General features: G+C 35.5%; 1 protein-coding gene across 1 annotated transcript; it reads left to right on the top strand.

Moving 5' to 3' along the window:
- The first annotated feature begins 3014 nt into the window (after nt 1-3014).
- Nucleotides 3015-13771, top strand: LOC128231773 (methylglutaconyl-CoA hydratase, mitochondrial-like). The gene is made up of 8 exons (XM_052944956.1): nt 3015-3164; nt 6555-6625; nt 6979-7066; nt 8536-8715; nt 9516-9572; nt 12228-12415; nt 12916-13014; nt 13419-13771. Exons 1-8 carry the CDS (start codon nt 3029-3031, stop codon nt 13494-13496), a joined length of 897 nt encoding a protein of 298 aa, XP_052800916.1. The 5' UTR covers nt 3015-3028; the 3' UTR covers nt 13497-13771.
- Nucleotides 13772-14123: the final 352 nt, after the last annotated feature.

Below are 14123 nucleotides of genomic sequence, written 5' to 3'. Positions count from 1 at the left end.
CAGTACTTAGTGACATAACCTCGAACGTGCATGTAGAACCGCCCTTAAACAGCCATAAAAATGGTTTGTTGTCGGATGAGTCGAAAACCCAATTGAAAGTCTTCTGGAATCATGTATTAAAAGAAGAAAGGACAAACTGGCCGTACTACTGGTTTACCCCTAGACTGAAGAAAGATATAGCCTTACATCATGTGCGATGCAAAACAGAAAACTGACATCCTCGATGACCAGTTTGTTCTTCGTGTTCGCTGATGAAGATCTTTTACACCACCCGAGACGCAGGCTCCCCCATTTCCACGAAGCTCATGAACATAGCAATACCAGGTGTACAGAAACTACTCCATAATCTAAAATCAAACAAACCAGGAGGCCTGACAAATTTCCCGCGCGCCTCCTTAAAGGCCTTGTTTAAGGAATGTTTGGCATGACAATCCCCTGCTGTGCTAATTGCACTGATGTCACAATAGGGGCTGTTTATTTGTTTATTGGCTCATGGCCATTTAGTTTTATTATAGAAATGGAATCTATAATACCCCCCCCCCCAAAAAAAAAAAAAAAAAAAAAAAAATCACAAAAAAACACAACACAAAACTGCACCGCAGGATGTTCAGATGTTCTGATGAGACAAATTTAGATTAAGATTACTACACAGACATTGTGTACTATACACGGGTTTTTGTTGTTGTTGTTCTTGTGTTGTTGTTGTTTTTTGTGGGTTTTTTTGGAGGGGGGGGGGGGGTCCTTATAGAAGGATTAAACTAGGCCTTTAAACTAGCCACAGAAGAAATGTCGATCTCCACTGGTGGCATATATTACTGCCTTAAACTGATAACGTTCGTATGGTGGCATATTGCTGCCAATAGATAACCTGATAGCGTTCGTGTAAACCACTTAATTTTCGCGAATACATATAAATATAAGAACGACACTTAATGTGCTCTAACTATTTATTGAGACATGTATTGTACGATATATAAACTAAAACTGACCATTTGAGTGTTCTGTCTTAACTAAATCCACACCGTCAATGAATAGTTCTGACATCTCGGCCTCCACTTGAACTTCGCTCACTTTCTTAGACTTGCAGCATGAAGCCCAGTGATTCCATTTTTTGCAAATGTTACATTGTGTCCCCTGTGCCGGACATCTCTGTTTTGCGGTGTGGTTGCTGCCACAACGACTACAACGTGGACCTCCCCATGTGGGCTGCGTCCTTGTTTTCTGCTTGGCTGGTCCCATCATCGTACCCGATCCCGACGATCCAGAAGGTATTGACCTTGCGCCTTGGCTTCTGTTGTACGGCCGTGCCACTGCATGTACCGATGCGCCCATGTCTTTGTTGAACGATTTTAACTGTACCTTGGCATACTCATGCTCCTGACAAGTAGTAATTGCCTTGTCCGTGGTTAGACGTGAACCTTCTTGCAACATTTTCTCACGAGTTTTATGGTTAGAAACACCAAATACAATCCTATCTCTAATCATTTCATTTTTCTTATCACCAAATTCACATTCATCTGCTTTGTTTTTGACCACTGTTATAAATTGTTCGATTGTTTTCTCTCCTTGTGTGATATTATTAAATTGAAATCTAGCAAACACTGGATTAATTTTGGGAATATCATGTAACATCTAGCTGGTTGATGTTCGCGAAACATTTTCGGTAAGATAAATATCATAAGACTAAAACATGCCACTATAACTAAGTTTAAACATTATTTATTTAATAAAATTCATTGAAACAACATAAACATTTTACTTATATTATCGTTAGGATCGAAGAGATAGCAAGAAGTTAATAATATTAACTGAACTAGATCACGCTTTTTCGATGGTTTGTTTTGTTCTCTGTATAAATTCTGGTTGATTTATTAAAATAAACAATGTTACAAACGGATGATCTTTTTCTCTTTTAAACTGTGGCTATGATTAAAATATGATTGAACTATATTTTTTTTTTATATTTGATATCAGTACTTAAACGTTGAAATTATAATGACATGAAAACAGGATTTATATTTGTAAACTGTAATATTTTCTTGACGGCAAATCCATAGCTCGCATCAAGGCCCCGGTATCACAAAAATCCTGATGCCTAGACCGCCCCAATCACAAATAAAAGCTTTGATGGCTACAGTCAGTCCAATTTAGTATCAAGTTAACTCAAGATGGGCTATGCCTAGTCCCTTCTTTCCCATATAAAGTCCTATTAATTGGGACTAAAGTCATTGTCACTTCAGATTGGCCGTGCCTAAACCGTTCATACATGTCACAAATTAAGTCTGAGGGATTCAGTCAGTCGCATTCAGAGTCAAACTTCAGATGGGTTATGCCTAGATCTCTTCTATCCCCCCAAAAGTCTTATTTGGACTATGTACAGTCAGTCCCATTTCGTGTCAAATACTAGTACTCTACGGACGGGCCATGCCCATACCGCTCCAGTCACATATTAATTCTGCTAAGGACTACAGTAAGTCCCATTTCGTGTCAAATACTAGTACTCTCCGGACGGGCAGTGCCCATACCGCTCCAGTCACATATAAATTCTGGACTACAGTAAGTCCCAGTTCGTGTCAAATACACTCCATTGGGCCATGCCTAGACCGCTCTGAACAATCACAAATTAAGTCTGATTGGGGCTACAGTCAGTCCCATTTCGTGTCAAATACCGGAAATCCAGATGGGCTCTGCCTAGACCGCCCCAGTCACAAATTAAGTCTGATTGGGGCTACAGTCAGTCCTATTTCGTGTCAAATACCGGCACTCCAGATGGGCACTGCTTAGACCGCTCCAGTCACACATAAATACTAATTTGATTACGAACAGTCTCAAGTCTGAGTCCAACCTTAAGACCCATATGATTAAATAATACTGTTGTAAGTGTTTTAAGTCCCAGTGATTATTTAACCAATGATTTCGAGACGTACGTTATATATACGAGTGCTACCAACGACGAAACATCCATATACAATAATGTAAGTGTAATGTAACCCAAAACAGCTACCGTATAGACCCGAAAACTCTCAAAATGTCAACAAATCTTGCAAAGATTTGCAAACGAGTTTTTCTCCATCAGAGGAAATGTCACCCCTTGACAACTGCATTTTATTGCACAAAAATATCTGCTCCTGATAATGAGCTGCAGATCGAGTATCATCTTGACGGTAAGATGGCCGGAATCTAGTTGTTAATGGTATTCTTGTAACTTGGTCAAGTTGTCTTAAGTCCAAACATTATACCAGTAATGTTATATAATGATATTGAAATACATGGGTCGTATCCAAAGACCACAGCTAAATATAAAAACAACATTTTTTTTTAGCAAGCAGTCTTGTATTATATTTTTTTTCAATACATGAAGTTCCACATTCCTAGGATAGTCTCAAATGATAGACATATTATCTGGGATTCTTCCAATCCCTAACATCTAAACAGGTTTGTGCAAAAACCAGGGGGGGGGGGATATGGATAATAAAGGTTTATATTCATATATTTACACCTCAACTTCCATTCCTTAAATGAACTGCCTTTCGGCAATTGCGTTCATCAATCGATGAACGCAACATCTTCGGATCGCAATTCATCGCATAACAATATACATGAAAACTATTGATCTTGTTTTTGTTTGTATTGTGTCAGCAGGTCCCGTAAAATATAAATCACCATTTTAGAAAGTGCAAAGTTATTATATTTTAAACGTTTTGTTGCCCAAAGAGTTTCAATTTTACGTTTAAAAGTGATTTCAAGTGGTTAATCTTTTCCCTTGTTATTGTGACGTCATTTGAAAAAAATGTTTCCGGTAACAGTCGGGTTGTCCTATTTACAGAATGGGTCAGAAAGGATTACTGAAAGGTAATCCGAAATTAAATGAAGTATTTTTTTAATGTTTTTTGAACAAAATAATGAACTATTGGTGTAAATATAAGGAATGAATTGCAGGGTTGATGTCATTATCAGGGATATGAACGCAATTGTGCTGGTCAAAGTACGCGTGGAGTCCTTCGGACTCCACACACTTAGACCAGCCCAATTGCGTTCATACCCCGATAATGACATCAAGCCCGCAATTCATTCCTTAAATATTACCATGTAAGTGCAGAGCTATTTTGCACACAACAAGCATTAAATGCATTAAAACACATGATTTACCTTTTCCAATAAAACGAAACACAGACAACAATTATGCCAAGCGGAACAACTCGACCCAATCGTAATAACTCGGCCACCTCCGACAAGCTTACTCGTTATATATTAATGTTTTTGTGTACGGAACTAATATAAAATAACATTATCTGGTAATATTTCTTGTTTTTATGATATTTTTCAAACACAATATGCTTTAACCCGCAATCCCAATCGGAATAACTACCCACTTTGGTACAAAACAATTTGTACGTGAAGGATTTGCCGTATCAAAAATCGTAAAAAAATCTGTCAACGTACAATTATTTGGACTAATTCCCCAGTATACATATTAGTAAATATTTCATTTATACAAGTAAAAAATATACATGAAAAGTCTGGACTACATTTCCTTTTAGTAATATAAAATGAAATTCCATGCTATATTATTCAAGAAAACCCCCCAAAGTAGGACACATTGGACCAGACTGTATAGATAACTGGACCCTATTGATCCGATCCTCTTAGTTTAGCTATCATTGCACATATTAGTCCATGAAACTTTGTGTTGATTGGCTGACATTGGTATTGCCATATTATTGATTTGCTTGTATTTAAAATGACTATCCTTTAATAATTATTAGTACTGACTGGCATTGATGACAGCAGATGATAGAGAACTTGGATTTGTTTGGATAGTGTTTCACATTTACTATTGACGATCTAGTAATTCTCATTTAAAAATAAATAACTATATTTTGAAACTGAAGTACATGTATCTAACTATGATATCAGTCATGTCAAATTTAGGTGTGTATTATCCTTAAAAATTCCCAAGCAGCTTAAATGTAAATTTGCAGCATGCGGGGGAATGACATCACAGACTGCGTGCACATTTTTGAGGCTCATCTTTTGTTAATAATAAATAATTGTAACTGTAACTATTATACATGTAGACGCATCTGCGTTGCCAACTACTCTATTACCTTGTTATTTTTCTTCCCTCTTATGCAAACATCATATATTTTTGTTATCTGGTTTCTGACATGTTTTGGTTAATTTTAAGTAATTGCTCATTATATTTTTGATCGTAAGCATTGCCCTGGGTTATTATTATTATTAGATTTTTGAAGCAAGGGATGTAACTCTTTAAATTTCTTAGCTGATTTTGATTGAGTTGATTCCCATTCATAGCACAACAGTTACAGAATACCAATTTTTTTTTTAGATAAAAAATAATGTTAAAAGTGATCAGGATTTTCAATATCCATGCCAATAAGTGAAGAGTGATTTACTGTCTATAAAATGAAGGATTTTCAACCATGAATCAAAATATTTTGTGAATATGTACTTTGGCATTAATGAAGTTTGAATCAAACATGGTTCATGCCCCATTAAAGAAACTACAACCAAAACTCGAAAAGTTATTGTTAAAATGCTGTCGAAACTGTTCGGATTTACAAACTCGACTGGTATTGACCTAGCCATATATATGTAACTATTGATTACTTGGAAACAATTCTGCTGTCACCGACATCAGGTTTTGAAAAGTTTAAGGGTCTTAGACCTTTTAGAACTTTTGTTACACTGGTGTGTTAAGCTGGAGGGCTATTTTTGGATTGAAAGAACTTAAATTGAAAAGACAGGTATATAAACTTTATGTATTCATGTAAAGCTTTAAGGGACTATACACCAGATTGGCACCAAAAAAAGTTTTTTCTGTAACGAATCTCAGGACAATTATTTAATAAAATGTTTTACTCTTTGATATCATAATTGTAAAAAAAAATTTCAAAATGTAAAAAAAGAATCGAGTCAAGAGACCGGGTTCGAACCGGTGTCGCCAAAATTGCAGTCCAGCGTTGTATCCACTGTGCTACGTAGGCTTACCCTAAATTGTTGGAATATTTAAGCTATATACCTAACCGTAACTTGGTAATATCCAGTGTTAACATCGACTAGCCAATCACGCATACGAATGAATTCTACTAGGTATACATACCTAGTAATCTTTTTGAATAGAAAAATACGAAAAAACTGCGAAAAATAAATTAATTGTAAACTATGTGGTACTTCAGTTAGTTAGTTTCAATGCATTGTACACATCGATACCAAGTTTATGTCAGTTTTCGCCATTTTTTGTTTTTTATCGCTATTTCATCATACAGTGTATAGCCCCTTTAAAGGGCTATAAGATATAGAATTCATGTAAATGTATATGGTGAATGACATATCACTTTTTTCACACTTAGTTCTGGGTCTACACTTGGTCATGACTACCGGTATATTGATTGTGCCAAAGATCATCGATGCATGTAAAATTGTACATGTATTATAATGGCCAACACAAAATATTATATATATGCACACTCATGCATTCAAATACAATTAACAAAGATGTACACATTTTCAAATTCATTTATTTTTTTCAGGATCTGTGGTTGTTGTTTCACTGAACAGACCGAAGGCTAGAAATGCAATTAGCAAGAACCTCCTTTCAAAGGTTAAACCTTTCTGATATTGATCATCAATGTTCTTATTAAAGATTCATTCTGTCAGATAGTGTAAGCACAGGTGAATATTTATAAACACACCTCGATTTTTTAAAATGATTGATTTGAAATTCAATTTTGTTACATTTTTTTTCAAAATGTATAAAAGTTGAGCCAGCAAATTACAAATCACTTCCCCATGTTCCTGCCATTTTTGCAGTTATTAATGAACAGTTAGTATATTTTTTAAGGTTAAGGTAAGGACTTACCCTTTGTTACACATCTTCTGTTTAGAATTAACTGCAGAATAGTAATTTATATAAAAATGTCTAATATAAGAATTGTCCATTATTTTTTATTTCAGATGGCAACAGGCCTGGAAAAAATTAAATTTGATAACAATTTAAGGGCAGTTATCATTCGAAGTGCTGTGCCAAATATTTTTTGCGCAGGTAACTGTTCTAATCTAACATTTGTATATAATGTATAACATAGTTAACTTAATCATCCTCAGGTGGAAATAAAGAGTATATAGTGAATGTCAGTAAGTAATTGGCATGTCTGCTTAAGCATTTTATATTCCCATACCAGGGTATAATTCATAATATCGTATTCAGTTTTGAGTTATCACTTAACACCTTAGTGATATTCTGTGGTTCTAAAGCTCAGGGCCCTAATTCACAAACGTCTTGACTCTGAGGTTAAGATTCGGACTCCGAAAAGCAAAATTTAAATTTTGTTGAAAAATTGCTGTTATATGGTAAAAATTAGTTATATTATAGATATTTTTAAACATTTAAGAATTCAGTTTTCTGAGTCCGAGTATGAAACTCAGAATTCAGATTCATTATGTTAGTGAATGTAGACCCAGAATTTATCCTGATGTCAGGATTGAGGGCTTTTTACTTCTGGGGCCATATTCAATAAACAACTTAGATCAATCTTAAATTTAAGAGTGAAAGCTTTTTGATTGGACTGTAAAATAAATTGACCAATCCACTGAATGGAATCACTGAGGCATGTCTAAGGATAAGGATAAGAACTATATTGAATACCACCCCTGATAGACTATTGTACATTTGTAGATAGTTTTTGGCTCAGACATTTGCATGAATACAGAATGAAGTACCTTGAAATATAGAAACGTAAAAATGACAAAATAAATGGGGTCAAAGCCCCTTGACCTTGCTTTGGGAATGAATTCCTCATACTCAATCAGACCATTGCTGTTTTTCAGAATTGACAATTTATCAGCTGTTAGAACTCCTGCACATTATAATTATTAAGAGCAGTACTATCGTTGTGTGCCTAACATACATGTTTTTGAACCAACTCAACTTACTTTTCACTGGAAAATAGGGAAATAATTCATTTATAGCTAGGCCTAAAAAAAACAACATTTGGTTCGGGTTACCCGACCCTACCTACAAAATATGCGCCGACCCTACCGTTTTTATAATCAGTTTGAAAAAAATAATGAAAAACTAAAAAAAAAAAAAAAAAAAAAAAAAAAAAAAATCTTTTTTTTTAAATTGCTTTTCAATATGTAGTTTAAAACCTTAAATGCTTATACAAAAGATAACTTCTACACCATTCTCCAATGATGAAAATGACATTCGTATATAAAGCCTAATAAAAAAAAAGATAAAAAAAAGCCTACCTACCCTACCTATTTTTGAAAAGGATGTAACCCTAACCAAACAAAATTTTTTTTTAGGCCCTATAACACTTTGGGAAGTTAGGGAGCAAACAGTTTAAACTGGGACTTAAATTCTATTGTTAGAATTTAATTCCCTTGATATTATTGGATTTGATACACATCAATAAAAAAAGCTGTTCTAGTGTTCTACATGCATAATAAGGCCTAGTCATACCTAAAACAAACTGATTATATGAATGTGATAAATATGCTCTTTAACAGGTGCTGACTTGAAGGAGCGAGCCAAGATGCCAATGGAGGAGGTTGGACCATTTGTCTCAGGGCTGCGCCAGTGTATTACGGAGATTGCCAACCTGCCGATGCCCACAATTGTGGCCCTTGATGGCACAGCTGTTGGAGGGGGATTGGAGCTGGCCCTCGCGTGTGATATCAGGGTGGCGGGTAATGTGAAAACTATTTCGTTTCTCAGTAGCAATAAATGATTATCTATGACACTTCTGTGGCCCTCAATGTCTTGGCGGTCAGGGAGGAGGATTTGAGATAGACCTTGCTTGTATGTATATATGTATGTATTCCTTTAGACCTTGCGGTCAAGGATAACCTGTGAAAGTGCAAGCACTTATTTCCAACGGGGTCCTTTGTTTTTGCTGAAGGGACAGCATGCTGAAGAGACAATGTGGGATACAAGAGAGTCCGGGTGCGGTACCCTAGCTCTTTTTCAAAGAGACTCCTTGGTTCTTTCACGTGCTTGGTGTAAAGCACGGATACACAGGTTACAACTTTCCTGGGTTAAACCAGTACTGAATACATCACTTTTCCAAGCACTACCCTTTAAATGCCGAGCGCCAGGCAAGGGAGCTACAGTACTTGTTCCAACTTTTAACGTCTTTTGGTATGACGCGGCCTGGGATCGAACCCATGACCTCCCGCTCCGTATTGTGGTATTAGGGTGGCTTGGCATGACATGTACATAACTTAAAATTTACAATTATTTTGTAAAATGATCAACAAAGCTGCTGTTAGAAAATGTTTATTTGATGTTCTTATAAAATATTTTGTTTAAGGGTGACTGTGAGGTATTTTAGCGTGATAGTTTCATAGCTATTCTTCTGAAAACCGCATGTTTATATCTAAAATTCTATGATTATCAAAAATAATGATTAAAAAGTGAAAAATACGAGAGTCTTGTTTCTTAATCTTACATAACTATTAAAATGACTGTGTTTTCTATTTATTGACAGCTGACAAGGCATCGATGGGTTTAGTGGAAACCAAGCTAGCTATCATTCCTGGGGGAGGTAAGTGTGGTTTGGCCTATACAGAATCATTATGGATACTCTCCCCTGGCTTATGGCAAGTCTCTGTAATTGATTACAATGACATGGCTATCATTATCATTAGTTTGTGTGATCTAAATCGAGGCCCTAAGCCTCCCTTAGGTGTGATGCATTGCAGCGGAACCAAGGCTACGCACACAGATCCTTGTCAGCCTAGGGGGAGATCCAGGATTTTAAGATTGAGGGGGCATAACATAGGGGCATAACCTTTTGACTTACACCCCTCCCTCAAAGCAGATTTTTTTTCAAGTAATGGCAGGGGGTTTTGGGTTAACATTTTCTAGGCTGAAATCTTTTCCCCCCAAATAAACAAATAAGGATGTTGATGTTCTTTTAATTTAAATAGAGAAAAGCATAAGGTTGATACTTTCTATGTATATTCAAAAAGCAGAACAAGATATATATTCAGCAATTAGGGATTGAAAATTGGACCAAAATATTTATGGTTGATCAAAATAACAAATTTTACTCCAAGATTGAAATATTTTGATCAACCAGATATGCAGGAGAAGGAGCAGTTGCTAACTGATATTTATGTCTCCCCTATTCATGGGGAGACATTGTTTTTTGCCCTGTCCGTCAGTCAGTCTGTACGTCACATTTCGTTTCCGCTCAATAATTATAGAACGCTTATACTCAGGAACATCATACTTGGTATGCTAGTTGGTCATGACTAGTAGATGACCTCTCTTGATTTTGGGTCACTAGGTCAGAGGTGGCCGTGACCTTTAAGTGAAGAAACGGTTTCCGCTCAATAACTAAAGTTCTTTTGGGTCCAGGAACTTCATACTTGGTATGGTATTTGTTCATGACTAGAAGATGATCCCTTTGAACTTTAGACCAAAAGGTCAAAGGTCAAGGTTAACCTCAGGTAAAAAACTATATCTTGGCAGTGACCTTAAGCTTAAGATAGTTTCTGCTCAATAACTAAAGGACGCTTGTACCCAGGAAATTCATACTTGGTATGCTAGTTGGTCATGATCAGTAGATGACTCCTATTGATTTTGAAATCAGTAGGTCAAAGGTCAAGGTCACCATGACCTTGAGGTGAAAAAACGGTTACCGCTCAGTAACTAAAGAACGCTTGCACCCAAGAACTTTATACTTGGTATGCTAGTTGGTCATGACAAGAAGATGACCCTATTGATTTTGAGATCACTAGGTCAAAGGTCAAGGTCGCTGTGAACTTGAGGTGAAGAAACGGTTTCCACTCATTAACTAAAGAATGCTTGCACCCGGGAATTTCATACTTTGTATGCTAGTTGGTCATGACTAGTAGATGAACCCTATTGATTTTGCAATCACTAGGTCGAAGGTCAAGGTCGCTATGACCTTGAGATGAAGAAATGGTTACTGCTCAGTAATTAAAGAACGCTTGCACCCCGGAACTTCATACTTGGTATGCAAGTTGGTCATGACTAGTAGATGACCCCTATTGATTTTGAGATCAGTAGGTCAAAGGTCAAGGTTGCCATGACTTTGAGGTGAAGAAACGGTTTATGCGCGAAAAATAAAAAACGCTTGCACCCAAGAACTTAATACTTGGTATTCAAGTTGGTCATGTAGATGATCCCTAATGATTTTGTGATCAGTAGGTCAAAGGTCAAGGTCAAGGTCGCAATGTCCTTGAGCTGAACAATGGTTTCCGATCAATAATTGAATAACGCTTGCATCAAGGAACTTCATACATTGCAAATTTCGTTTACAAGATTAAAAATCAACAATACTTTTTTCTATTCACTATTTAATACGCGTGAATAAACCAAAGTTCACTGTTGGTTCGTCTCCAGTCCAAAATTATCATGTCCATCATTTATTTTTTCTCAGCTATGACCACACAATAGGGGAGATAAGCGCTTTTTCCAAGAAGCAATTTCTAGTTATAGATAAAAATAAATGACTGTCAATCAAAAATATCACCTTTGCTTTGGATTAAATATTCCAATGGAATTTCACCATGTTAATTTAGATAAAATATCTCATAATATTATATGATTGTACTCTTACAGGTAATTGTTTTTTGAGAATCATAATCAGTTATCCCCTACTTCAAGGGAAAACGATTGATTTTCAACAATACTCATTTGCCGCTTAATCCCTAGCAGCAATGATTTGATTCATTGTTATCAATTCTGATGCACTAAGCCTGCTTCTTTTTTACATTCATGTTTGAAAAGGTTTTTATGAATGAACCTTATGTGTACTAAACCAAAACCTCAGCCTTTTTCTCCTCCTAATGCATTTGGATGTCAAAGATCATTCTGTAATTTTATATAAATATCTTAAAAGAATATATATTACGGTAAATAAAATGTTCTTATATAAATAATATACTAATATATGGTTATAAATTATAGCCGTTTGTGAGGTTAATATATGTAACTTATAAACTTATAATGTAAACTTATAATTATAAGATAATTATAACTTACATGGATATATGTCCAAAAACAAGATAACCCACTTCTACAATGTGGTTCTAATTTATATAAAATGCATATATATTATATATATAAATATAATATAAATATATGTAAATATACATAATACATACAGTACTTATATATTATATATATGGTAATAATTATCTTATAATTATGAACTTACTTTGACTAGGTGGTACACAGAGACTTGCCAGGCTAGTGGGTCCGTCCCGGGCTAAGGAGCTATGCTTCACTGCACGAGTAGTGGGTGGGGTGGAGGCAGAAAGGATAGGGCTCGTTAACCACGTCGTGGAGCAGAACGATACAGGGGATGCTGCATACCAAAGGGCTTTTACATTGGCAGAGGAGATTGCTCCACAGGTTTGTTATAAGCTTAGAAAAAATAAAATTAAAAGGCCGGTTTAAACAAACCATTATTAAATAATTTAAAAAGTCTTTTGAATTTCATGCTCTTCTTTATTACATAAGGAACCATGTACATGTGTTTCTAGACGACCCACTAAAACGATCGTAACATTTCTCCTTTTTCACATGTGAATTTTGTTGCCATGGCAATGGTCTGTTCTTAGTATGTATCATTCTAATTTTAAGTACAATGGGTATTAAGTGTTAAACCAAGGGTATAGTGATTTTCAGAGGATTTAGGAGAAAACATCCTATAGAAATAAACCTCCCATATAAGTTTTCACTCGATGGACAAAACATCAAAATGATCTGTGGTGTTTTTTCCACCTTGTCAAAAGAATGTGGGAGGTTTTGTCTACCTAGTCATAAATTTCATGCGAGGTTGAAAGTTGTAAATAGCTAAAGGTCCTATTTTATAAGACATATTAGATTGCTTTAAAACATCAACATTTCAGGGCCCAGTAGCATTGAAGATGGCCAAGTTAGCCATTAACCGAGGCATTGAAGTTGATTTGGAGTCTGGACTGCAGTTTGAACAGACTTGCTATGCTCAGGTAAGATTAATTTTATTCATAAGAATGACACACTGTGAACATCAAAATTATGGATTTGTATAATCATTTGTCAATGCTAGCATAGCTAAAATGGAAATTTTTCACTTCTTTGTTTTTTGAAAAAACAGTGTTGTGGTATTGGTTTTTCCGCGGCTGTAGAGTTTAGTGTTGGTTTTAACAGTTAGTTATTGACATGATAACAAATCCTTAATCTCTATCTAAAATATTCGTTCCATTATATCATGGATCTATAAACCATTTATAGGCCCGTTGTTATGTTACTTTGTTCATAGAGAAAAAAGGACGAGCTTTGGCATCCACTTGGTTGGTTATTTGCTACATGTAGCATTGTATGAATTGTTTGATAGTATCATGTTATTCATGGACTGTCTTGCATATTACAGGTAATACCAACAAAGGACAGGATAGAAGGACTGACGGCATTTAAAGAAAAGAGACTACCACGTTACAAGGGACACTGATCCATATTCTTGTGCTAATATGGGTGTGAAGTTTGGGGCTTTTACGGGTGGGAAGTTTGGGGATAATTAAATGCAGATAGCATGATAATGATTGGTTTTATACAATAACTCATTCATGCATTCAGTATTGTGATTCTACTGACATGTATTGATATCTAACTGTTGCAGCGCAATGACTAGTGGCATTATCACTTTTTGACATTCATAAACTGACATGATTCAAATGTTGTTGATAGATTATATAATGCCAAATAGAATTTAAAATTAAGATCATAGACATTTGTTGTTGTTTTTTGCTCACATGAACATAAAGATGAAAGCTTATGTGGAGCATACCAATTTGTTCTTCTCAGACATTTCTTGTCCGTCAAGAATTGTCCTTCAATATTTTTGAATACTTAGGTCAAGTTTGATAATCATGTTGCGTGCAAATTAATGTCGCTCAGTCAGATACTAGTGAAATCTTATTAATACTAGATGCCACACTTCAACCAGTTCGATCATGTCAAATCAAACAACTAGGTCAAATGCTTGATAAGACCTTGTTCACTCTCTCAAAGCTACTTTTTTACCCACTCCTTCTGTAACTTAGTCAGAATGTTTCTTACTTGGAGTCTAGGTCAATTT

Source organism: Mya arenaria, chromosome 4 (genome assembly GCF_026914265.1).
Source record: "Mya arenaria isolate MELC-2E11 chromosome 4, ASM2691426v1".
NCBI classification, from domain to species: domain Eukaryota; kingdom Metazoa; phylum Mollusca; class Bivalvia; order Myida; family Myidae; genus Mya; species Mya arenaria.
Note: the sequence above shows the minus strand (reverse complement) of the source record. Positions and strands in the feature narration are given on the sequence as shown.

Coding starts and splice junctions, on each gene's coding strand:
- LOC128231773 (XM_052944956.1), top strand. CDS start 3,029: ATGTCAACAAATCTTGCAAAGATTTGCAAACGAGTTTTTCTCCATCAG. Junction 7,067..8,535: donor GCCAAATATTTTTTGCGCAG/GTAACTGTTCTA, acceptor GCTCTTTAACAG/GTGCTGACTTGAAGGAGCGA. Junction 12,416..12,915: donor CAGAGGAGATTGCTCCACAG/GTTTGTTATAAG, acceptor TCAACATTTCAG/GGCCCAGTAGCATTGAAGAT.